At 28.2% G+C, this 25,974-nt stretch overlaps 6 protein-coding genes across 7 annotated transcripts; 5 read left to right on the top strand and 1 right to left on the bottom strand.

Annotated features, from left to right (window-relative positions):
* Positions 1 to 2,277: 2,277 nt before the first annotated feature.
* Positions 2,278 to 3,553, top strand: Bm9053 (Hypothetical UPF0152 protein F42H10.6 in chromosome III, putative; the record flags this gene model as incomplete). The annotated part of the gene is made up of 3 exons (XM_001902717.1): positions 2,278 to 2,436; positions 2,818 to 3,002; positions 3,358 to 3,553. 3 exons carry the CDS (start codon positions 2,278 to 2,280, stop codon positions 3,551 to 3,553), a joined length of 540 nt encoding a protein of 179 aa, XP_001902752.1.
* A 1,109-nt stretch (positions 3,554 to 4,662) lies between these two features.
* On the bottom strand, positions 4,663 to 5,448 carry Bm13879 (chaperonin-10 kDa, putative; the record flags this gene model as incomplete). Its single annotated transcript, XM_001902716.2, has 3 exons — positions 4,663 to 4,773; positions 4,934 to 5,128; positions 5,419 to 5,448. The coding sequence occupies 3 exons, from the start codon at positions 5,446 to 5,448 to the stop codon at positions 4,663 to 4,665; spliced, it is 336 nt and encodes a 111-aa protein (XP_001902751.1).
* Positions 5,449 to 6,850: 1,402 nt separating this feature from the next.
* Bma-hsp-60 (chaperonine protein HSP60, putative) lies at positions 6,851 to 11,363 on the top strand (the record flags this gene model as incomplete). The annotated part of the gene is made up of 11 exons (XM_043076479.1): positions 6,851 to 7,018; positions 7,202 to 7,324; positions 7,538 to 7,667; positions 7,944 to 8,092; positions 8,387 to 8,575; positions 8,892 to 9,002; positions 9,272 to 9,478; positions 10,218 to 10,295; positions 10,391 to 10,619; positions 10,701 to 10,903; positions 11,226 to 11,363. The coding sequence occupies 11 exons, from the start codon at positions 6,851 to 6,853 to the stop codon at positions 11,361 to 11,363; spliced, it is 1,725 nt and encodes a 574-aa protein (XP_042932413.1).
* An 801-nt stretch (positions 11,364 to 12,164) lies between these two features.
* Positions 12,165 to 16,825, top strand: Bm288 (the record flags this gene model as incomplete). 2 transcript variants are annotated; one of them, XM_043076477.1, is made up of 13 exons in its annotated part: positions 12,165 to 12,201; positions 12,489 to 12,669; positions 12,882 to 13,063; positions 13,379 to 13,488; positions 13,592 to 13,714; positions 13,925 to 14,129; positions 14,508 to 14,693; positions 14,906 to 15,025; positions 15,092 to 15,257; positions 15,630 to 15,727; positions 15,811 to 15,992; positions 16,203 to 16,362; positions 16,689 to 16,825. In XM_043076477.1, the coding sequence occupies 13 exons, from the start codon at positions 12,165 to 12,167 to the stop codon at positions 16,823 to 16,825; spliced, it is 1,887 nt and encodes a 628-aa protein (XP_042932411.1). The 2 variants fall into 2 exon arrangements, with proteins under 2 accessions (XP_042932411.1, XP_042932412.1); XM_043076478.1 differs by lacking the exon at positions 12,165 to 12,201 and having other exon boundaries at positions 12,491 to 12,669.
* Positions 16,826 to 18,741: 1,916 nt separating this feature from the next.
* Positions 18,742 to 19,376, top strand: Bm9052 (Uncharacterized protein; the record flags this gene model as incomplete). The annotated part of the gene is made up of 3 exons (XM_043076476.1): positions 18,742 to 18,895; positions 18,961 to 19,100; positions 19,260 to 19,376. 3 exons carry the CDS (start codon positions 18,742 to 18,744, stop codon positions 19,374 to 19,376), a joined length of 411 nt encoding a protein of 136 aa, XP_042932410.1.
* A 3,852-nt stretch (positions 19,377 to 23,228) lies between these two features.
* Bm5638 (Uncharacterized protein) lies at positions 23,229 to 24,097 on the top strand (the record flags this gene model as incomplete). The annotated part of the gene is made up of 3 exons (XM_043076475.1): positions 23,229 to 23,304; positions 23,575 to 23,714; positions 23,978 to 24,097. The coding sequence occupies 3 exons, from the start codon at positions 23,229 to 23,231 to the stop codon at positions 24,095 to 24,097; spliced, it is 336 nt and encodes a 111-aa protein (XP_042932409.1).
* Between the last annotated feature and the right edge of the window lie 1,877 nt (positions 24,098 to 25,974).

Here is a 25,974-nt window from a genome sequence, read left to right as displayed (position 1 = left end):
CTGCTTGGTTTTTATTGAATAGAAAATATGCGACAGGTAAGATGTTAAGTAAATAAGTGATAAATAACTTTCTTATCAATTGTCGAGAAATTATAGGTCTTCGTTAGGAGAACCTTTCTTGATTTTTTTTTTTGTTTGGAATTGATGTAGACGAATGTATTGAGAAAGAATCTACTATAACGAATTTTATTCGTTAACAACTACGACATATAGTTGTCACTGATAATTTTGTATGACTTAAAAGTTTACGAATATGAGATGAAAAGAGAGAAATAAATCGATAGGAAATTTAAATAAAATATTTAAATGAGAGCGAAACATTGTAGTTTGTTGGTACCAAACAATTAACTTAAATAAACAATTTAAATTCATATATAATGAAGCCATTCGCTTACAGTAAGTAAAGAATTTATCTATCAGATGATTTCAACTCTTTAATTTTTATTCCTTATCTATTTTATAGTAAAAGATGCATATAAATGCATGGAGATTTGGTTTTTCTTTTTTAAAAAAATGAGTAATTCTCAAAATATCAAGCGTTAACAATTATATTTTAATTGTTAATAATTAAAATATTTTAAATAATGTAGATAAGTTTAGCTGCAACTGAAAAAAAATGATTGTTTACATAGTATATAGATTTGGAATAGTTTGAAACATTTTTTAAAGAATATTCAATTAAGAGAATCATTAATCGTATGCATTAAGACAATTTTATTTTGACTTATGGATGGATACAATTTAATATAAATATTATTAAAATTCGATTTTTTCGATTCCAATAATTGAGATTTTTTTTTCTCTTAGAAAAGAATTAAAATAGTAAAAGTTTTTTTGCAGGTAAAAGAAGTATAGAATTGAAGTTAAAAATAATTATCAACATTATTATAGTTCATTATTAAATCATTTTCTAATTTGGGTTGAAAAATATTAGAACAAAAAGAGGTCATCAACAACTCATCTCGACAGAACTGAACAATTTAAATACAATTTATCGTAAATACAAGATGATTTGTCACTTTCCTAAAACAGAAGAAATTGTTCCATTTTATTTATTAATATTAATTTGATATTTCATATTCTAATGAATTGTTACGGCTAATATAAATATACTTAATTGACTATTTTAATTTTAGAAATAACCGCGGACGATAATTCCCACAGAAAACTTTTTTTTTTTTTTTCATTGCTATGAAATATTCATGGAAGAATTGTAGCCAATATTTCATCCAGTTTGGATGATAAAAAGATAAAACAATATATTTCACTCTCGTTTTTTCTCGAAAGTTTTTATTAAATGAGCTCTTTGTTGATGACATATGTTTTCGAATTTGAATTAATTAAAACAATTATGACAATTAATTTTTTTTTAATACTGAAAGATTGTTAAATGTTTATTGAAATTCAAAATTCGAAAACATCAACTGATAACAATCAGTGTTAATGTACGAATAGTAATGAGAAGCAAATAGACAAATTTAATATTTAGAATGCTGAATTGTGAGATTAAATTTAAAATAATTAAAAAGTGACTCATTGCTTCTGAATAATTCAATAAATATAAAATTAAATGAATTTCTCATAGTATCACTATTTATAGTATAAAAATTGCCTAATTAAAACAACATGGCCTAAATTATCAACGAACACTCATCTTTATGACATAAGAAATGAACGTTACAATGATCGGTTCTTTTCTCTTTGTCTTTTTTTTCTTTCTTTCTTTCTCTCTGTCTTTCTTTCCTTCTTTCTTTCTTGAATGATTATTATCTTTTCATTGAATGCTCCACATTTTTCTTTACATTCCCATCCCTTTCAATCCTATTATTATTATTATTTTTTCTTTAAATTCCATACTTTGCGAAATATTTATTCATCAAAATTATGATATCTTTTTCCCATAGAAAATAGACTGAATTTCTTGACATTTTCAAAATTTAAATGAATAGAGTAAGTGAATAAGTAGGTTTGAAGAGTGAAATAATTTTAATTTCAATCAAAATTGGAATAAAATTTCTTGAAAACACTATCCTCAATCGATTTGTACATAAGTTTAGCCTTCAGGCCGTGCCAGCAGTGTGTTATGTTGTAGTGAAATGTGGCCCACACTTCACTGAGTTCAGTTGTAAGTTAGCTGTGATAATCAGAGAGGAGAAATAGTTTATACTTTTGAATAATGATAGAAAGTAAAGGTCACGTGTCACGTGTTAAGTTAATATGACCTACAGAAGGAGGGAGAAAGAAAAAGAGGCATCAGACAACGTTCGTTTGATATAAATGGAATGTGTACAGGAAAGAATTGTTGATGTGATGGCTACCGATGGTTACGGTAACAGCGGAATGGTCACTTCAGAAGGAAACGATTATTTGGCTTATCTGAATAAAACTATTAATAATATCCGTTGTGCCAATGATTTTAATCGCGTTGCTCGTAAGGTTAACTTTTTTTTTTTGTTAGTTAATTCAATATGAAATGCTATTTTACATTTTTAAACTATCATTTTGGCCATAAATAATAAAGTTATAACAGCATTACAACTCTTTTTTGATCATAATTTTGGTAATATATCACTCGTAGTATATAAAAAGTAGTATATCAGATATCGAGAATAATCATTAACATTCTTCTCTTCTCTTTGTTGTTTTAGAAATTATACATATAAAAAGTTGTATATTAGACTAGATACAAACTTTTAAAAAGCCTAAGAATTGGCTACTAAATTTAATTGGTAAATTATTTGCCATCCTAATTCATTCAGTCATTGTAATTACTAATAAGTAAAATGGTGATACGTACGTAATGATAGCTAATTACAGATACGTGCAGTATCGGCGTCAGCTGATCGAATTGTCGTAGAAATGGTAGTGGAGGAGGAGCACGTTAACAGTAAAAAAACCTTACACGGGGGTCAAACTGCTGCATTGGTGGATATGACAACCGCACGCGCAGTTGGAATGACTGTACGAGACAGAGTTATGGTCTCCGTCGAGCTTGCTGTCAGGTAGGTACACTTTTTATGGAATGTTTCAATGTTCTATTCATTATATTAAAGACAAACCAATGCATTTTTTATATTTTTGTTAAAATAACTACTAATAACTAATATGTATAATATACTTATGAATTTAAATGGAATTTAAGTATGTGTTGTATAGTTCTATACATGTACACTTTATTTATATATTTATGCATGAAAAGGTTTTGTAATTTCCAGAGTTGTCAAAATATAACATATCTGTGAACTTACTCGAGATCGAGGTTTGCAAGCAAAAGTCTCATTTCAAGATTTATAGAGTTAAAGTACCATGTATCCATGGTACTTTAAAATCGTCAGTGGCGTATGTTGTCCTTTTTAGTTACTTGTTACCGGTGAAACTTGGTGAAACGATCGAAATCGAGGCAAAAGTGTTGAAAATTGGTCGAAATATTGCTTTCACAGAAGCTGAATTTCGAAGAAAAGGTGATGGCCGAATAGTTGCTAAAGGAAAACATACCATAGCTTTCGTTCCAAAACCACCGACCACAAATGGCGATCCATTCGAGCAATTTTGATATCTACATATTTCAATGTAAGCAGTTTCCGTTCTTTACCATCTCAAAAATTATATATAGCTATCATAATATGTTATTTGCCGTTTAAATTTTTTTTTTTGCTTCGTAGGTAATTATTCCGTTTTTTGATATTCAAAAGTATTCTTGGCAATCAGAAGAAAAAAAAAATAGATGAATAGCCTTTGCATGCGGAACAGTACAAAAATAATTTAATTGGGTAAAACGGGTTACCTGTTCGTAAGAAACCGGTCCTGAAGTAATTTATTCTATGTACTAAACTTGTGTTGTATTACTCAGTGGGAAGCGGTTAAGAAAGACTTTTGTACCTGTGTATCAACATTTGTGTTCGTGTACAGTAATTATGTTGCTATTCACTGTGTCGTGTACGTCTGTAACACTTTCTGAGTGAAGATGTCCTTCTAGAAATTCTAAATTCAGGAATTCTCACATAAACCAAGTCACCGAAATTCCCGCTGGCTACGGGGGATAAAATGATGTTAGCACTGTCGCCCTTGAAAATGTCGTTTTTGGTGTTCAGGTGTCTGTACCTTGATTTTAGTTCGAGTTCCTCGGCTACATTTTAGTACAGACCCTTTGGAAAAGTGAAACAGCGTTGTTGTGACATCTCCATTCAAACTCTAAGGTATGGTTGTTAGTCACTCTCTCGCATGGTGATGTTATCTCTTTAGACTTCATAACTTATTCAAATGCAATCATTTAACATTTAAAAATGTAATCACTTAACATTTTTAAAATTGTGATGTCAATTCAAGACTGTAAGACGATGTTAGCATTTATGTGTTTATTCGGAAATGAATTTAACAAAAACAGTGACAATAAAGTAACATAAGGCTATAGCGACATAAACTAAAGGGAACAAAACCACCCGATCATCATCGAACTCATCTCTCCAGTGATTTCCTACTGTGCAGATATCTTGAATCTTCGCACAGACATTCAAATAAGTATTTAAGATCATTGTCCAGATATTCTCTAGTTAAATATCATACAGTTGAAATGAGCTCATTTTATGGGAGAAATATGGTTCATTAAAAACGTAAAAATAACATATTAGTCGTACATTAAAAATTCATAACGCATGTCGATATTTACTGGTCGAATTTTCCAAGAATATCTGCCTCTCGAAATATGTGGTATTCCTTTTCGTCAACAACAACCTTTGTGCCGCCATATTCAGGAAGCAAAACATGGTCTCCTGCCTATAACGGCGCTGCTTTTTGCATTACAAAACCCCAAATGCGGCATAATAATACAAAATAAAGAATAAATTTTCATCACAAAAATGAACAATTACTATCTCGAATAAAAATATGAGGAACAGTAACTCTAGCAGTCAAGTAGCGACAGAGAACTTATTACCTGAACAGTCATCGGAACCAAATTTCCCTTACTATCACGTCCACCAGGTCCAGTAGAAATTACTGTTGCTTCCAGAACTTTTCCTTGTGCTTTGTCTGGAATCATAATTCCACCTTTGGTTTTCGTCTCTGCTGCAAACCGTTCTACCAGTACTCTGTCTGATAGTGGTTTGAATGCTTTGATTAAATCACCGAGCTAAAATTTTTAGTTTCAGAAAGAAATGCAAAATGAACAACTTTTTAACCCCTAGCACAATCTTATGCCGTTATTGGTTTTCCTTCCTCCATTTTGTTTCCATAACGCATGTCGTGAAAACTTTTAGTAAACTTTAGAATTAGAGCTTATTTTTTGTATGAAGAATATCTTCTCCGTGAATAGGATAATTTTGAAACATCATTTAAATACACCAAATGTTTAACTTCATCTGACACTGATACAGTTTAGAAACTTCTAATTTCGCGCTAAGCAAAAAGAAACAAACTTACAGCTTTCCTTGCTACTGACATGGATGCCATTATTAAACTCTTTTTTCTGCAATTAATAATACTGATAGCAACTACTATACACGAGTAAAGGATTTAATCCATTTCGCATTAAACAAACAGACAAATAATCAAAGTCACAAATTTTTCTTTTTCTGCCTAACATGTAAGTATGATTTGTTTTAAAGAGAAATATAATGAAAGAAGTGAATAGATTAACCTAGAATGATTAAAATAAGTTAATCTAGAATTATTAAAAAGAAGTTAAATTAATATGATTAAAACAACTTTGGATGATTAGATAGTCGTCTATCATATCTTTCAACGCTTACATGATAAAATAATAGTATCACGTGACACGTAAAATAAAGCTGTTAAAGCGTAGTCTGACGTAAAAATATCACTAAACTATTCCTAAATAGTTAATTCAATGTTCTCACCCCAACAAATGACATTGAACTGAACATAGACGGATGGACGGAGAGTCAGACAGACAGATCGTACAGAAAGAGAGATGATACAACAATGGAACATTCCAGAAGACTCGCGAAATAAACAGAGTAGTGTGTGTATGCGTGAGCTGGACGTAAGACGAGCAGAGACATCGAGAGAGAGAGGGAGGGATGCAGGATGGATCCTTCCAGAACATTCTGCCCTGTGTGCGTCTCTCTCCACCTTGTGTTGCTGCTTCACTTCACAGGGAGGCTGTTAGGATGGCGTAGCCTAAAGTTGGTGTTACCACTTTATGGCAGATTCGTGTCTAACAAAGAGATTAATTTGCTGTCCTTTCTCTTTAATAAGTTATCCTACAGAATAGTTTTGAGAAGAAATATTTTAGATCATTCATATAATCTAACGAATGATAAGCAAACATTTCTGGTTTATATACATTGAATAATGTTTATGCAATTTTCATTTTAAGATTGAAAGAAAAAAAAAAAAAAAAAAGGATAAGCTTTAAGCTTTGGGTATTTAGCATATAATTGTTACAGGTAAGAAGTATCACCTGAAATAGAGTATAATTAGCAAACGATATTAGAGATTTGCAGAAGCAATGAGCAGCAAGTTTTTTAAACATAACTGTCTATTGCATTCTGTTCACTGCTACCGTAAGGCAATTATCCTAAAATATAGAGCTAGAGATCTTTTTTCTATGGATAGTCTGCCGTTATTGCTTGTTTAGTTTACAAGTAGGGTCGTGGTTGCTCGCTAGCTAATACACTTCTAAAGTAGGGTCGAAATGTTCGTTGTAAACTTCATAGATGATAAGTTGCAGTGATGGGAGTGCAGATTCGATTTCCAGAATTGAAATGTTAAGTGGTCCTGATATCTCTAGGTGACTGTATCATTGTGATGAGATAGTTATGTGAGTGCTTTCTTGCTTTAATTGAATGATTAATTTATAGCCTTGTTAATCCACAGAGCTGCGACAAAAATGTTCCGTATCGGTGGACAATCGGTGGCACGACTTGTTTCACGTACAGTGCAATCAGGTTTAAGACATTATGCCAAGGATGTAAAGTTTGGTGCGGACGGACGTGCTTCAATGTTGTATGGTGTAGATACTCTTGCTGATGCAGTCGCTGTCACTATGGGACCAAAGGTTTTTAAATGTGTTTGCTACATTTTCACAATTTTTATAAACAAGTACTTTTGGAATGTATCAGAATTAATAAGGTGATTGCCATGACCATTGGAAGTAGTTACCACTTGATGCTAAATATGTAAACTGTCATGGGAAATTCTATGGATTTTCATATATCAGTCCTATTGCCCAGTTTTTCAGGGAAGAAATGTCGTAATTGAGCAGTCATGGGGAAGTCCAAAGATCACAAAAGATGGTGTTACTGTGGCGAAAGCAATCGATTTCAAAGATAAGTACAAGAACTTGGGTGCAAAACTGGTGCAGGTAAGAGAGAAGGATTTTGCAGAAGTTACTGTCTTTAGCATGCGAAAAGTTGAAGCCGAGAGTTTTATTGGTTGATAACAAGAAATGGGTGATTAAAATTGAATCATCTTCTGGGAATCTGTTGTCTAATACCATTAATCTGGAGCACTGATAAATGATTTACCATACTTTGTGAGCTGTCTTTGTTACTTCGATAGTGCCGTTTATTTTCAGGATGTAGCAAACAAAACCAATGAAGAGGCTGGTGATGGTACCACATGCGCTACAGTTCTGGCACGAGCAATTGCGAAAGAAGGTTTCGAGAATATCAGCAAAGGAGCCAATCCAGTGGAAGTTCGAAGAGGTAAATTTAGATTTTTCTGAGGGAACATTAACACTTGACATTTGCTTTACTCATATTTTTGTCCAACATCTTTAGTAGTTTCTGTTGAACTTTTTTTACATATCTTATGAATTAATTCGTAATGTTTAAAGGTCGAGTTGAGTTGGTAAGGGTAGTAATTTAAATGTTTAGTCTTTGAAAAAGGAATTGCTGCTTCCCATCCTTTGAAACCGAATCATTATATTTACCAAGATTGTAATTAGATCTTTTCTGGATATTTCTCTCTCTGTTATGTAGGAGTAATGAAGGCTGTGGAACTCTTGGTTGCTGAATTGAAGAAAATGAGCAAAGATGTGACAACCCCGGAAGAAATCGCGCAAGTAGCAACAATTTCAGCTAACGGTGATTCCACTGTGGGGAAACTGATATCCGAAGCAATGAAGAAGGTATTTTTGTGTTCCTATCAAATTTTTTTTTCCAAGTGTTTTATAAAATAAAAACATCTATTTTCAATATCTGCAACACATTCCGTACTGTAGAAGCATGCTCAGTTCGCCATTAGTTGAAATGATTTTGTCCATGTTGGAGAAACCCTTGGTTATTAGTTTTTTTTTGCGTTGCGAGATTAAAGTAACTCAATCTTTTTTTTTCCAGTACTATCCGTAACATCAAATGTTTATTTGCTTTTGCAATGAAATTGACGTGGATCAAAGTCCGTAATGAATTAATTCAAATTTTAGGTCGGAAACAAGGGCGTGATCACCGTCAAAGATGGTAAAACATTGCATGATGAATTGGAAACAATCGAAGGAATGAAATTTGATCGTGGATACATTTCTCCATACTTTATAAACACAACAAAGGGAGCTAAAGTGGAGTTCGAGAAATGTCTTCTTTTGTTTTCGGAAAAGAAAATCAGCCAAGTACAGGTAAACATGTAGAGCTAATTTGTGCGTGGTGTTAATTTATGAGCCATTGTGGCAAATGAATGTAAAGAATATATTCTAATCATTTTTGATCAAAATTGGAATTTGTGGAACCTACTACACAAGAAAGAACGGTATATTAACCTTCTTTAATAAGTTCTTAGCAAAACCATTGTTATACGGTCACGGTCGCTATATGTTACTTCTGTACACCTTATCTGCACAACTGCAGGGTGATGTTCATTCATTAGACTCTGAATCTATGGATGTTGGTTTTTATACCTTCAAACAATATACATACTTGACACACCGATTTTAGGATATCGTACCAGCTCTTGAATTGGCTAACAAATACAGAAAGCCAATTGTGATTGTTGCGGAAGATGTAGATGGCGAAGCACTTACTACTCTTGTGCTGAATAGGTTGAAGGTAATTTTATTTCATAAACAGAAGGGAAAATAAAATTTTTAATTTTATGTTTATACTACCAAATATAAAATATATACTACTGAATCTACTATTTGGTTTTTTCCAGTGACTTTCTTGCTAGCAAATTTCTAAAAAGATCACATATTTTAAATCAGTCACCAAGATATCCAACCACCAAAAATTACTGAAGTCTTAGGAGGCTGAACTTACGCAAAAGAGACTAATTCAGGTTTATTAATATATGAGCAATATTGGTTTACTTGTTCTAGGTTGGCCTCCAAGTGGCAGCTGTGAAAGCACCCGGTTTTGGCGATAACAGGAAAAATACACTGAAGGACATGGCGATAGCTACAGGTGGGACAGTATTTGGAGATGATGCTAATTTGCTAAAAATCGAAGATGTGCAGATCAGTGATCTCGGTGAAGCTGAAGAAGTTTCGATTACGAAAGATGATACACTCATCTTGCGTGGCAAGGTATGATTCGATATTGAGGACTTTGAATATATCCGCTGTTATTCAGAATTTTTTTTTTAACTTATCTGGTGGAAAGTATGAAGACATTTGTTACTCTAAAGTAAGTAGTGCTGGCGCCGCGATACCATTATACTGGACAATGAAACCCGTCAATTTAGAATACAAAATTATTTAAAACTTCAAAATTAACTCAAGGTCGTAAATCCAACGGTCTGCAGTCACTGACATTCACATCAACTTAGTGGCATCACTTCGTGCAAAAACAATATTACTTCATGCTAAAGCACTTCCATGAACTAATAGTGTAATATCAAGTTTCTTTCTCCCGTGTGTCTTTTATATATCAGGTGAAGTAATATGGAGGAGTGTGTACATCTCTTATATAAATAATCTCGAAATAAAAGAATTTTCTCTTACAAAAAGATAGAGAATTGACTTATATCGAAATTTACTTAAATCTGTAAATCCTCCAAGTGGTAGGTAACTCTGTTACTGTGTGTTAATTCCGTCGCAAAAAATGTTAGGTTAAAAGGATCTCACTTCCGGAAAAAAAAAACTTGAGGTTTCTTTGTTATGTTGAGATCGGGAGCAGATTGATTAGTGATTTAAGATCTTTTTATGTTATATATGAAAAAATTCTATGATATTTAAATTCTTATTTTTTAATAAGTTATTTGTTAATAAGTTATTTGTTAAAGGAATGACTCTTATAATTTGTGATTTTGGGAATCATTTGCAGGGAAAACCTGAAGACCTGGAGAAACGAATTTCAATGATTGAAGATGAGCTGGAACAAAGTACATCTGAATACGAGAAGGTGAATGCAAATAATTTTTAAATAAGCTCTTTTTCTTTTCGTGTTGTTTTGTTGAGATAGTTCCTTTCACTGTGGGGGAAAAATGATTATTTTAGGAAAAACTGAATGAGCGATTGGCAAAGCTCTCGAAGGGTGTTGCAGTCCTGAAAGTAGGTGGTGCTAGTGAAGTAGAGGTAAACGAAAAAAAGGACCGTGTCACAGATGCGTTAAATGCCACTAGAGCAGCTGTTGAAGAAGGTATTGTACCAGGTGGCGGTGTTGCACTTCTCCGTGCCCTGAAAGCTATCGAAGATGTTAAAGGAGAGAATGCTGATCAGGAAAAAGGTTATACTTCTTTACTTCATTATGTTTAATGCATTCTTTAAATTGATTTCCCATATAAGAATTCACTGTAGTCAGTTTAAGGTATGCGAATAGTGCAGAAAGCAGTACGTGAGCCAATCATGACAATTGTGAGAAATGCCGGTGTTGATCCATCTTCTGTTGTGGAAAAAGTACTTGCTAGCAGTGAATTACCGTTTGGATATGATGCCCTGAATGATACTTTTGTGGATATGTTCAAAGCCGGTATCATTGATCCTACGAAAGTCATCCGAACTGCTCTACAGGTAGTTTTCTTTTTCCGTGATGTATTTCATTTTTCATCTCAGAGTCAAAATAGTGCATAGATCCTAGTTTTTTTGCAATAGTCTGAAGGTATCAAGAGAAGGAATCAAGTTTTCAGAACAGTTAAAAGCATCATTAGATGATCGGTAGACATCAACTTTTGTTCTGAAATAATCATATATTTTTTTATTTTTTGGTAATTAGCTATTTGATAATTGTGTGGGTGAGTAAAGTTTTTCTGGACATACTTTTTTACGCGCGTTGCTGTTGAAATTAGGTGTTCAAATTCTTTTACTGAATTTTAACCAGCAACGGAATTTTTAGGATGCGGCTGGTGTTGCATCATTGTTGGCCACAACGGAGTGCGTAGTGACGGAGATGCCGAAAGAGGAGCCTCAGATGGCAGCTGGAATGGGCGGTGGTATGGGTGGTGGCATGGGAGGTATGGGAGGAATGTACTGATTTTTGGACGGGTGTTTTTTAAGATTCGTCTCTCATTTCGACGTTTAATTATTGAGTTATAATTTGTTTGTTCTAAGTGGATGATGAGTATTACATAAGCGTTGGACCATTATTTTCTCAAAATATTTAAAATCTTGAAATTTACTTATGGCCAGCAAATTTATTCATGTAAGTCTAAAAGTCAAAAATTAGTGTCCAATTTTGTTATTTTGTTGATTTGGATAAGTGCATATGATGTTTTTGATGCATACTGATTTTGTTTTTAGTTAATTACGCTGATTTTTTGTGCGACTATTTGCTAGTTAATCTTGCGTAAACTTGTGTCTCGTAATTCGTTGTGCCTCACATTTTTATTCATCACGCATTTTAAAATAATTTCCTCATTGGCTGCGTTATTTTCATTACTGTTACTGTACCAACCAAATTTTTGAGAATGAATATATTTACCATGTGAACAATTTCATCCTTCCAGCATTCATTCCTCTTTGTACCTTATATGGCAAAATGCTTGTTTTAATGCAGTTTACTGAAATGAAAGCTGAAAACATTGACTGGAGTGATCTGAAAGATAGTAAAACTTCCTTTTTCTCAACCACACAACAAAATCATTATTGCACGGTGGATAAGACAGAACGATATTGACTGATATATGTTTGCATTTGTATTTTCTGAAGAATTTGATATCTGATAAAACAGGATCATTATAAATTGAATTAAGATTGATGGAGTGAGGTACATAGTAGTTGAACATGGGTTGTTATTTGGAGACAGTGTGGCATGATTTTGTGTTGTGATAGCGAAATGTCGTTAACTTCAGTGGACCGGTTTCCTCCGTCAGGTTGGACTGCTCAAAGTTACATCATTTCCACGTTCAAAAAAAACCTTCAATTCACCAAAAAATTAAAGTTTCTTTAATTTTTCTCGCTTAAATCAATTTAATCAAACTAAGGAAGTCGATGATAACATGTCTACTCTAAGTTTGCTGTATTGACTGGAGACAAATTCACTACAAAGTCTCAATATCAATGCAATTAGTGAATGTCACAAATTGCAGATTTAGTGATACTGAAGAGTCAATTTGCACATATATTAAGCAAATTAGATTGAATGCTAAATTTATTCCAGAAATGGTTCTTGTTGAAATGTATGTGATCCTTGCAGTTACATCTCTTTTCTTCTTTATATCACTCAAAATGTTAAAACATGGCAGTGATATAAATAATTGTTTTCGCAAGATGATTTGTACTGGTAAATCTATGGATCCGCCATTATCCACTGAACAAATTTATAATATTTTAAGAAATAGGTATGTTTTTGACATTTTTTTGTCCAAAGTTGCAGGTTTATTATTTATATTCAAAGTTGTAGTATATATTAATGAATTATTTCTATTTTGATTGAAGTTTTTTAACTAAACGACGTTTTGATGTGACATTCTATGTGACATTTCTTCATATATTTGATGGTAATTTGATGAATGAATAATATTTCGCATCCAACAATGGTTATTATTTTTAGATTTAATCCATCAATTGTTAATGAGAAATGGGATGTGATTGTAATTGGATCAGGTTTATCAGGGTTGACAGTAGCAAAAATACTAGCAACTGCAGGTCGTAAGGTACTTGTGCTGGAGCAACATGATCGAGCTGGTGGCTCATGTCATACTTTCAAACTTGACAAATATGAATTTGATGTTGGCAAGTTTTCTTTAAAATTTTTAGTTCATCCTAGGGTGAACATTTAAAGCAACAATTAGGTTAGTATATATTTGTCAAAAATGTATCTGTCATTCATCAGTATTGTTCAGCTATTGCTTATCATTTCTTTTTCATGCTTATCATTTCATTTCGATTCAATTTTTTTGTTATTTTGTTCTGTTATGTAAACGAATTTTAGCACTTCCAAAATGCTTGAATCCGCTTTATTAAAAAGCAAAGTAGTAAAAAGTATTACTTATATTACTTTTTATCCCTTCGCTATTCAATTTTCTATTTCCTGAATGAAAATTTCAGGTTTGCACTATGTACAAGATATGTATCCCGGAAAAGAATTGTATCGCATATGTTCAGCTATTACAGATTCACAAGTTCATTGGCAAAAAATGGAAGAACCATTCGATACCGTACATTTCATCTTTCAAAAGTTGCTATTTAATTAGACCTTTTAATTAGAACTAATTATGAATTGATATATCAAAAAATTAATATAAATTTATTATTTTAAAGATAATAATTGGAGAACGATATTATGGTCGAAAAACTGGAAATAGTATGCATTTTCGTGATCAGTTAAAATTGTGGTTTTCAGAAGAAGCAGATAGTATCCACAGCTATTTTGATTTTGTTTTGGTGAGTTTCAAGTTCATGTTCTAATGATTGATTAACTTAGGAAAGAAGTGAAGAGAGAACTTTTTAACTTGAACTCTGTTGCGAAGGTTAATTGAATAAGGGCAAATGCTCAAGTTAATCCTTTTTTTGTAAACAAGATGAAATCATTCCTTTTTGGTAGATAAGAATTCATCACATAAAATGATTTCTAAAGGTAGATTTAAATTTTAGAAATGTCTTAATATTAATTTGTGGTGGTTGACTGGAGTAAAACACTTACCACTTTTCTTCGTTCGCTTACTATCCAAATTCAGTTTGATCAATTTCTTTACCAGTTTATTTAAATATTGCGAACTAAATCTGATAGATGTTATGAAGAGCTATGGACTCAGCGATGATGTGAAAGCTATTATTAGTTATTATTTTGTTAATTATGGTAAGTCTTTAAATGGAACAAATTCGTTATTTTACTACTTTTTAAAATAATTGACGATATCTGATATGTCTTAATTACTTTTATCTTATTTACTTACCTTACTTTACATTACGTTAACAGTATTTATTTCATTTATCACAGTCTTCCTATGGCGAATTTTCTTTCTTTCTTCTTTTTGGTATGCTTTTGATTAACAAATTAACATTTCCCAATTTCTCGTTTTATTTTAAATTCGTAATTTATTTATTCTTGAAACTATTGGAATTATATAGAAATTTGGAACCTTTTCCACAAATTAGAGACTGCAACTAGAATGACATATACACTTTATCTCAACGTTTTGCAGTACTTTTGAAATTAATTTTAATTACTTTTCAGGTATTCCTCCAAATCGTGCATCATTTCTTCAACATAATCTATTTCTTATGGAAAATGGATATTATCCCATTGGTGGCGCAGCATTTCTTATTGCCAGCATTATTCGATCGATTCAAAATTTTGGTGGAAAAGTGATTGTGCAAGCAGATGTGCAAGAGATTGTATTTAACAGTGGAAGGGTTAATGGTACTTAACTTTGATTATGTTTACATCTAGTAAAATAAAAAATGTTGCATTTTTACCGATGTTTTCTTATTAATTGCCATGTGTATTTGTAAGTAAAAAACAAAATTTGCAGTCATAAAATTGTATTAAAACCAGTTTATGCAATTCTTTGCTCGATGATAATTGATGCTTCTTGTGGTTATTCCATCAATTTCTAAATTTTTGAACTTTAGGAGTAAAAGTGAAACATGGTTCTTTTGAATACATCATCCAAACTTCATTGGTTGTTTCAACAGCTCCAATTATTAAGACATTCAACGAGCTAATACCTCAAAATATTGCTCGAAATTCGGGTAATTATTTGGATAATTGAATATTTCCTTAAGATGAATTAATACAGAGTTTTTCATATTTTACAGTTATGTTTAAAAAGGTGAATGAACTTAATTCGCTGGAGACTGTGCCGGTTGGTGGATTTCAAGCATATATTGGTTTATCTGGAACGCAAAATAACCTCCGATTACCGTCCAATAATTTTTTTTGGTACAAAAACAGTAATCCTTATGAGTTTGATCATTATTTGAGGTTAATTATTTTGATGGTTTGAAGTTTTTTTCTTTTTTTTTTTTTGTCATTATTTTTCACAGCTTTGAATTAAGCAAGGTCTTATTATAACTAAAGTTTTGTTGCAAAGTCCAATGATAAGCGAAACACTATTACTATATTGTTAAGCAACAATACCATAATTGAATTCGTTGTGAAATATGAGAATACAAAAGTTTTTTTTCTGTTTTCCTTAAATAACCTTTGAAAGAGCATCACTTACTTTAAAACGATTTTGCAACAAAATTTTGTGCTAGCTAATGCATAAAACAGAATTTCATCTGTATTATTTCAGTTATTGAACTCATGACATTTTTAGATATTTTTTGAGTGAAAATATTGCTGAAATTTCAGTTTGTCATCCTCAGAAGCAATGGAATATGGCTGTCCAGCACAAATGTTCATTTGCTTCCCATCAGCCAAAGATCCAACATGGGATGAACGAAATCCTGGTATAAATACCAAATTTTTATTGAACTGATAGCATTTTAAATATCCTTTGGTTAGAAAATCTCTACGAGTAGGCAAATTTCAGGTACTTCAACATGTCAATTAATTTCGCTAGCAAATCCTGCTTGGTTCGAAAAATTTAAAGATATATCGAAAAAGAATTCCATAAAACGATTGAATCGAGCAGAGTATACTGAATTAAAACATGTAATTGGTGAATTGATGTTAAGTCAATTCTTGAAATTGTTTCCAAATCTTAAATCACATGTAAGTTTAGAATTCCAAAAAGCAAACTTGAAATTTTTAAATGAGATTAATGAATTGCGAATTATAAATTTTGAAAGAAATAATAAGGAAACTAGTAGGTAGTTGTTTGCAACCGGTCAAAGGTTAATAAGAAGAATTAACTGTGATTTCTTTGTGATTGAAAATAGATTTGAGTTAAATATTAATAAATGCTAAAATTTTAACTTACAGATAGCATACGTTGAATTTTCAACTCCATTAACTCAGCAGTATTATATGCGAAATGCACATGGTGAATACTATTCATTAACGCAACAAATTGATCGGTTTAAATTGAAATTCTGGAGTGAATTGAGATGCAAAACAGATTTACCTGGTCTCTATCTTTCAGGTAGATCTGTAATTTTTCCAAGTGTTCTTTATTTATCGTAATATTGATTAAAAATTTAATTGCACAAAATTTTTTCTTTTATTTCATCAACTATAATTGAATAGACGGTTTTAAATCCTTTAATTAGTACTCTTACATTTTCTCATCACTACTTATCCTATCTATCTATAATCAATCTCATCTTTCTTATGATTTTTTTCTCTTTTTTTTTTTTTTTTCTAACTGTATTATTGATAATATGTAATACTTATTTCATCGATTTTTATGACCAAAATGTGGTTTGGAAATTATTTTTGAAAAGATTAATTTTTAATGGAACTTTTTAGGACAAGATGTTCTCTTCTGTGGCATTGCAAGTGTACTGTACAGTGGTTTAATCACAGCTGGAAATATATTGGAACGCAATTTACTGAAAGATCTGAAAGAAGCTTATAATGAACAAATGGATTGTGATCGGAAATAATGGTACCTTATAAGTTATCAATAAATAAATTCTGAATTATTACTATGTTCATTTTCTCTAAATTTATTAATGGTATAAAGAATTTGCATAAATTTTACGAAAGCAAACGAAACAGGTTGGTATGTTCTCATTTTATTATTTCAGAAAAACTTTTTAAATTTGTTTGGTTACGTCAAGTAAATTTTTTTTTAATCTCTTTAATATTCACATTTATCACATTTCTTTTCATCTGTTTCGCAGTCGTCAATTTTTATAAGAATTAAAAGCAAATTAATTTAGGCTATAGTTATATCCAGTTCTTTTACTCTATTATCTACAAGATTTGAAAACAGTGAGTTATTTTACAAATTGTTTATTAAATCAAAAAAAAGAGAGTAAACAATATTATGCTTTTCCTTTGATTAAAAAATCTTAGCTCATATATGTGTAGCTTGTGAAATAAACATTTCAGCATTTTAAAATATTGAAAAGCAAAAGAAAACAAAAATAGTTGAAATCAAAAACCAAGAGCTCAAGCTTATCAACTGATTAAGTTTCCTTGTCATGATATATTGAAAATGGTTGAGATACATTGATAACAAAATCATTGTGAAACAAAGAAAAAAAAGTGGTTGAGATTAAAAACTAAGAGCTCAAGCTTATCAACTGATTAAGTTTCCTTATCATGGCATATTGAAAATGACTGAGACACATCGAATGATAACGAAATCATTGTGAAACAAAAGAAAAAAATTATTGAAATAAAATAATATTTGAAATATTGCTTTGTTGGATTGAATTGTGCTACTCTTATTAAATATAATATTGTTTGCAAGAGTAATGGTCCCTTGAAGAAATGTTTGAATGAAGCAAAATGCTTCGTTTCTTTCTTGTCGATCAACATTCGAAGTAAAAAGAGCAATGAGAAAAATATATATGATAAATTTGAAAATAACTTTGCACTTATTTCATTGCAATTTAAAATAGTGTCAGCTGTTTGGCAGTATTAATTGTTAGCAATACTTACTCCAATGGATTATTTCTGTTTTCCACTAAATATGTAGCAAAATAATGCTTCAAAAAACTCAAAAAAAATTTTTTTAACAATATTTATTTTCATTTTTATTTTAAATATCATTTTTTAATTTGTTATTTTCTTGTTTAAATTAAATTGTATAATATTAATGCTTCCTTTACAATTTTAATCTTTTTATGCAATTAAAATAATGGTAAAATTTGATATTTAAAATAAAAATGAAAATAAATTTCAACGAAGTAGTAAATTTGAAAATGTCACCCAGATGTATCTTCATTCTTTCTTTGTCAACAATAAATATGAAAATTGTTTAAAAAAAAAAAAAAAAATAAAATTGATGCATTATCATTATTTGCTACGAAATGTAAAATTTGATTAGCATTTATCCTATGATAACTTCAAATGAATATACCGATAATATAAGCCAGGTAAAAAGAGAGAAATGATTTCATATAAATTAAAATGATCACAGAAAGTTTATGCCATTTAATAAATATTTAAATTGGAATACAAGAATTAACCTAGTAAAATAATAAACAATCATTAAAAATTTTTTTTTCGCAGATAAATTACTTCTTCGCACAGATCAACTTGTTTTATGCTGAATTGATCGATTCATCATTTGTTTCAACAGTTTTAAACCATTGTGTAATGATTCTCTCTCTGTCTTTCTCTCTCTCGCTCTCTCTCTCTCAGATATACAAAACTTCAAATATTTTTTTATTTTTCTTCACTTGTGATGTTCCTAATTTTATTAGTATTACTGTTTATACTTTATCACTTATCACTTAGAAAAAAAATCGAAATTATCTTAATCAATGATATTATTTAATTATTAATTTGTAAATTTAATATTAAGAATATTTTATGATAATTAATTTGAAATATTTAAGGATTAATAATGTTTCATTCTCAACTTTTATTATTACTAATTATTTCATCAATTGCTTATGGTTTATTTGGACGAAAGAAGAATATCACAGTAACGGGTGAATTAAACTGTGGTCGAAATTATTATTCTAATGTAAGAGTGGAACTTTGGGAAGCAGATACCAGTTAGTTTTTTTTTTTTTTTTTTTTTCTAAAAAATAATAATATTTGTAAATTTTTGCTTTTATAGTTGGTCCAGATGATAAATTGAATGTGACATATACGAATAACAGTGGCCAATTCAAGATATTTGGCCAAGCAAGAGAAATACGAAATATTGAGCCATATTTAAAAATGCATCACTTTTGCAAGCATGGTGTTCATGATGTGGTAAGATTTAAAAAGTTATTTATTATATCATTATTCATATACGAAAACTATATGAAATAACCTTTAACCTATCAAATATTACTTATTATTAATAATTTAATGCATAAAATTAAGAATTTATAATTTTGAAACTTTTTTTTTTTTTTTTATTAATTATAGAGATGCGAAATAATTGATCGTTTCGATGTACCGAAACAATATCAAGGAAAAGTATACAATCTAGGCTTAGTGGACTTAGCGGTTGCTACTAAAAAGCGTAAAGAGAAGTGTCACTAAAAAAAATAAAAAACAAAAAAAACCTTTTAAAAAGTTTTTTTTTTTTTTAAACAAGCAAAAAAAAATTCCGAAAATCAAATTTTTTTTTTTTGTTAGCAAAGGTCAAATCGATGTTAATGAGCTGCGATATGCTATACTATTTGTTTGTCTTCTGTTTGACCTTTGTAATTGCAAAAAAAATGAAATGATCGTTCTTTTGATATGACTGATAATCAATGTTTTGTTTAATTTCTATTTCTGAATAAAGTGATTGATCAGTTAACAAACAGATAATGTTGAAATGTTCAATCAATTGCTATTTGTCATTCTATTTAGAAATGTCAAAGGTCAAACAAACAATGATAATAACACTATAAAATCTAAATGATTTTATTTTTAATTCAAATAATGTAACATATTATTGGTGTATTAATAATTTGTTACAAAAAAACCTATAAAGATAGTTTATATTCATTAAAAGGTTTATCTATTTGAAATTCAAATTAATTAAAAATTAGGATAAGACTCAAAATGAATTATTGATAAATATTCCTAGTTGATTTTACTGCCCATATTAATTAATATTAATTTGAAATTACTTTATTTCACCACTTGGAATTTATTTATGAATTTTGGTAAATATTTGTTAATTTGAAAAACAAAAAAAAAAAAAAAACGATTAAACTGTAAGAAGAATTTTCATACTTTACGAGTAAGTAATGGTTTCTTTTCTTTAAAGAAAAGTTTTGAAGAAAAATGAAACTTAAATATTCATTCATCTATCTATTAAACTAGAAAAATTGTTGGAAAAAAAATTGCATTTTAAAATAAATATGTAGAATTAGTTTTTAAAATTATAAATGTTAGTGAAAAATAAAATACGATATATATTTAATTGGAAAAAGAAATTTTAAAATATTTTATTCACGCATTTATGATTGCTTGCAATGAAAATGGGAGAAAAACTGAATGTATTCATTTTGAATTTAATGACAACTATTCATGAATAATCGACTTCGTGCTTATATTTATCATTTATCCTTTTTTTTTTCCTTTTTTTTTGGTTCAAAAATAAATTTAACGAAATATTTTTAGATTAAAGTCTAACTATGTGCTCCATTAAAACATAAAACTGAAGGAGTATTTGTGTAAAATTTAAATTATTCAAAAGAAATTTCATCTACATTTATAAATGTTAAATTTAAAAAAAAATTTTTTTTTTTTTTTTCAAAATGTTTCCTTCTAATACGTAAATTATAAAGTGAGTTTGTTATCATTTCCCAAGTTATTTGCAATCAAAAAATTAAAGACATATGAATAATCTGTAAAACTAAATTAATAAATTATGTTTCTATTTAATCATTTTAATTTGAAAATGAAAAAGTTGGATATGAATTTATTAAATATATCAATTGTACTACTAAATGATTACATCATTTATCACCCATTGTAATAAATTTTTTGATAAGAAATTTAATTAATTAATATAATATCTTTATTACATTTTAATTATAGTCTGAAATTCATAATTTCTTTTTCTATTACTGTGTTATTTGCATGTCTAATTGTAATCATTTGTTAACATATTTTATCTATTAGTCATTAATATTAACATTTTTCATAAAAATTTCATTGTTTGTTTCAATTGGAATTTAATTTCATTGAAAATAACTTTTTGTTATTGGATTTTGAATAATAAACAGATGTGATAATAACTGATAAATAAATTTAATGAATTCATTACATGTCTTAGACAAACATACATTCATTCATTTTACAAATTAATATCACACACACACACACACACACACGCACACACACACATACACACACACACACATACACACACACACACATACACACACATACACATACATACAGATTCATACTGATAAGACTGATAAATTGTAATCCCAAATTTCTCTCATAAATAGTGATTTAGCTCATATAACTATGATTGAAAGTAAGAATAAGAATGAGTACCACCTGACATTCAATTTCATTCAGAGTTTTTGTTTGTTTCCAATTTATTTATTACACAAAATTGAGTAATTCTAATATGTTATGGAAAAAAAATCTTTTTAAATTCGATAAATAATTTACAATGCTTCACTAATTTTTAAACACTAACATTATTTATTTTATTTTTACTTTTAATTTTCACTCAAATGTTTACTGTTGTTAAATGATTTAAAAGAGATATCATTTATAATAAATGATTATTTCTCTACTACTAACTAACTAACTAATTAATTAACTAAGTAACTAGCTTAGTTAGTTAGTTAGTTAGTTAGTTAGCAAATACTGCTATTGAATTTTACAATTTTGCTCGTTAATTTTACAAGTTTAATAATTTATAAAAGTGTTTATTTTATATCTTTCATTTTTTTTTTTTTGAGGACAGAGAAAATGAGAAATGAGAGAGACATGAAATGAATTAAAAATGTCTCGTTTAGAATTAGCCGTAACGGTCGCTTTTTTTTTTAAATTAAAATCAATTTGCACACCCATTCATTCATTCATTCATTCATTCCACAATGATAATTTCTGTTCTATGTGTTTGCAAAAAAATTTTTTTCTAATATTTATAAAATAAACGAACTTTAAAAAATGCATAGATGAAATTAACAAAAAAAATAATTTCATTTAGCTTTTCTTCTGTCATTTTTTCTCTCTTTTTTTCTTTTTTGTTGAATATTTTAGATGAAAATAACTGAACAAACTAATTTGAAAAAACAAATTCAAAATTAAATCTTAAATTAATTTAACTTTAATCAAATTGATGAAGTTTTCTTCTATCATTTTTATTTTTAATAAATTTCTAACGAAATGTCTAAGAGCATTATCATTGATTACTGATTAAGTGTTATTGTATTTTTCTTTTCATATACATACATTTGTTACTTCAAAAATGTATAATTAAATGTAATTAATGTTAATATAATAAAATAACATATGATAATGATGATAAATGATTATAATGATTAAATCATATTAAGAATACAAAATGATAGCATTATTGATAATATTTAATTCTATGCAAAAACCAGTTCTAACATACAAAAATTTTCTTTTGCCCTTGAATGAGAAAAATATATGAATGAAATAAATAAACGATGGAAATTTTTCGTTTTTTTTTTTCTTTCGCATTTTGTTTTATGGCTTTTCATTTAGTTAAAAATCATATTTAAATGATTCAAAAAAAAAAAAAAGAAAAGAATGTTTTCAATATGATTCATCAATCATATTCGAAAGATTTTTAAATAATAAAATAAGAAAGAAAAATGATTTGAAAAGGAATGATTACTTGAATATGTGAAAAAGTTTACTTCATAAAAAAAATTAAAATTTTTAAATTAATTTTAATAAGATAATTTACTAATCAAAAAGGAAAGAAGGCAAAATGGAAAAAGAAAAAAAATGAAGAAAGCACTGAAAAACCTTCGTAAAAAAATGAAATAAATAAACTCTTTGAATTGTTATTATTTTAATTTCTCTTTAATATAAGTACTTTTGTTGAGTAATTTTTTTTTAATTTTATTTAATGCAATATAAAGAAAAAAAATGATTGAAATTAATATGTAGCAGCAAACTTTAAAATTGCTTATGGAAATAAAAAAATTAAAATATTTTCACACTTTTTTTTTTGAAGTGTTATGAGGAATTATTTTAATCAAATTATTTAATTATTACTGACATGAAGAGTGAATTTTTTTTTAAATTAAAAATTTAGACATTTATTAGCATTATGTATAATTTGATTATCACATCAATTTTGTGTTAATAACATTAATATTTGAGTTATCGCTGCTTTTTTTTTTTTTTTTTTTTAAATTAATTATTTTCATTGATTTCAAAAATTCATACAGAATAATGTTTTGGCGAATATTTCTACTACTTGGTTTTGTTGCATTTTGCGCAAATGCAGGCGTTATTGGCTCAATTCAAGGTATCACTGTAACTGGTCGACTTGCGTGTGGCACAAAGTCAGTACGTGATGTCGAAGTTCAACTCTGGGAGGAGGATACTGATAAGTTTTTTTTTTTTTTTTTTCAATTTATATTTATGTGATATTAATATAATAAAATAGTACCAACAAATTTATTGATAGTAAAAATAAAAAATCAAAAATAATTTAAAATCGTTATTTCCTTCTTTTTTTTACTAATCAAAGCAGAGAGTAATGATTGATATGATAAAAATATTTGAATTATTTTAGGTGATCCTGATGATCTATTAAATTCTACCACTTCAAATGGTAGAGGAGTTTTTAAAGTATACGGTGAAGATAAGGAAGTAACTGCAATTGAACCTTATCTAATCATTAAGCATAGCTGTGATAATGGTATTATTAAAACGGTTAGTTATTAAATTTTACCTATTTTTTTCTCTGATTTTAAGCAAAATAATTTTTGAAAATAAATTTATATTATTAAAATTTATTTTTTTGCAATGCTTTTAATAAATAACGGTAGCATTTATAAGATACATATATATAAAGAAAAATTGAGAAAATTTGTTTGATAATAGAGTATAAAATTTTAATATTTCATTGATCATTAATATCACTAATAATAGTTTGATGATATTATGATTATCATTATTGATTGATTGATTTCTAGAATTGCACAATCACTGATGAATATCCAATTCCAAAAGAATATATTGGTAAAACATATGATATGCATATTGTAAGTCTAAATATTGCCGGAAAGAATCATAAGAAGCAATGTAAAGAATGATGATCGATAATGGATGCAATCAATCGATCACGAAAAGATCGATAATTGATTTTTTTTTCCTTTGAAATGAAAGGAAATTAAGGATATTAATATTATTTAATTTTGGTTATTAATAAAATATTTTTTGCAAACAACTTTTTTTTTTGGATTTAATTATACTTATGTGGAAGAAATTACCCACAATTGTATTTTTCAGAATTGACCACTTTTTCTTCCTTTTCTTAAAAAAAAAAATAATAATTTACAGTTTCTTCCTAATTTATTTGTTAAATTTAGTTTAATAATTAAAATTAATGAGTTGATTATATAATAACAATTATATAATGTAATAAAATAATTATTAAATCATAATTATTGCATTTTTGTCTTCTATTAATCCATTATTATTATTATTATTATTATTATTATTATTATTATTATTATTATTATTATTATTATCTTTCCATGAAATCAGTGATATAATATGCATAATATATGATATAATCATGATTTTTATATAGTAATTGATACAATGATTAGCAAAACAATCCTGCAGAAATAAATGGTTATCAGTTTTGTCAAGAATGATTACTTAAGGTTTATTTTATCATTATCATATCTAATATGGATGAAACTTAATACTTTCATTTTTTTATTTTATTTACTTTCTATTTTTAAAACTTAAGCAATTGTTTTACTAAAAAAATTGAAATTGTAGAGAATAGACCGAATTGAATTTATGTTTGAGAGTCTATTCGCCTCATTTTTCATTATTTTAGAAATAAAAAACTCCAAAACATCGATTCTCTTTTGTGTTTGCAAAGAAACACAATCAGTTTAATCAATAACATTTATCATTAAATCATAGATCACTTCACTTATCACTTTTCTCAAATTACATTAGAAACATTTATCTCTTTACTAAAATTTTAACATTTCCAAAACTTTCCCAACTTTTGACTATCATTTCTCTCTTGACTTTCATTTCTTCCCATATTTTCAACAAAAATTAAAAATTAATAAATAAAGTCAAAATTAAAAAAAAAATCAATCAATCAATACATTATTAATTATTTTACTATGAATAATAAAAGATCGAATAATTTTAATGTCTTTTTTTAAACATTGATAGAAAAAAAGAAACATTTATAATATTAATTCGTTTTTTTTTTCTCTTTCTCTCTTCTCTTTCTCTCTCTCTTTCCATTTCACTGTAGAAGAATTTTTTAAAAAAAAAATAATGAAAGGATTTTTTTTTAATAAATTAGAGACAATTATCTTGGCATCATTTTAAAAAATTTTAAATTATTAATACTTAATCGAACAAAAGAAAAAAAAAAAAAAAACGAAAAACGAATAATTTCTCATTTATGAATTTTTAATATGCATTGTAAAAAGAATTATTTTCTAGTTCACTTTTTTAAAAAAAGTTTACTAATGCTATAATAATAGCAGCAATTATTTCAAACTTGTTTTAATCAGAGAAAATGATTAGTCACAATTTTTAAATATTATCCATTTAATTATATATTCTAATAAAAAAATTATGTTTAAAATAATATTTTTTTTCAACTAATAGTTATTAACTTTTATTTTATTTTAACAAAGAGATAAAGTAATGAGAAAGAATTTCATTGAAATTATTTAGAATTATATTACAATAATATGATTACTTCAACAGGATAAAGTTATTTTTCAGAGGTAAAAGTTATTAAAAAGTAAGTGCTGCAAAGAAATTATTTACTATTTGCAATATTTTTATCGAATATTAATATTCTTCACAAGCATAATTTAATTGCTAATAATTTTATCATTTATTATTCATAACTTTTTCAAATGTATCAAATAAAACCAATGAAATATTTTTTTTTTTTTCAATTTCTCTTTATGTTAGTTTA

Source organism: Brugia malayi, assembly GCF_000002995.4.
Source record: "Brugia malayi strain FR3 genome assembly, contig: Bm_v4_Chr1_scaffold_001, whole genome shotgun sequence".
Lineage (NCBI taxonomy): Eukaryota > Metazoa > Nematoda > Chromadorea > Rhabditida > Onchocercidae > Brugia > Brugia malayi.
Note: the sequence above shows the minus strand (reverse complement) of the source record. Positions and strands in the feature narration are given on the sequence as shown.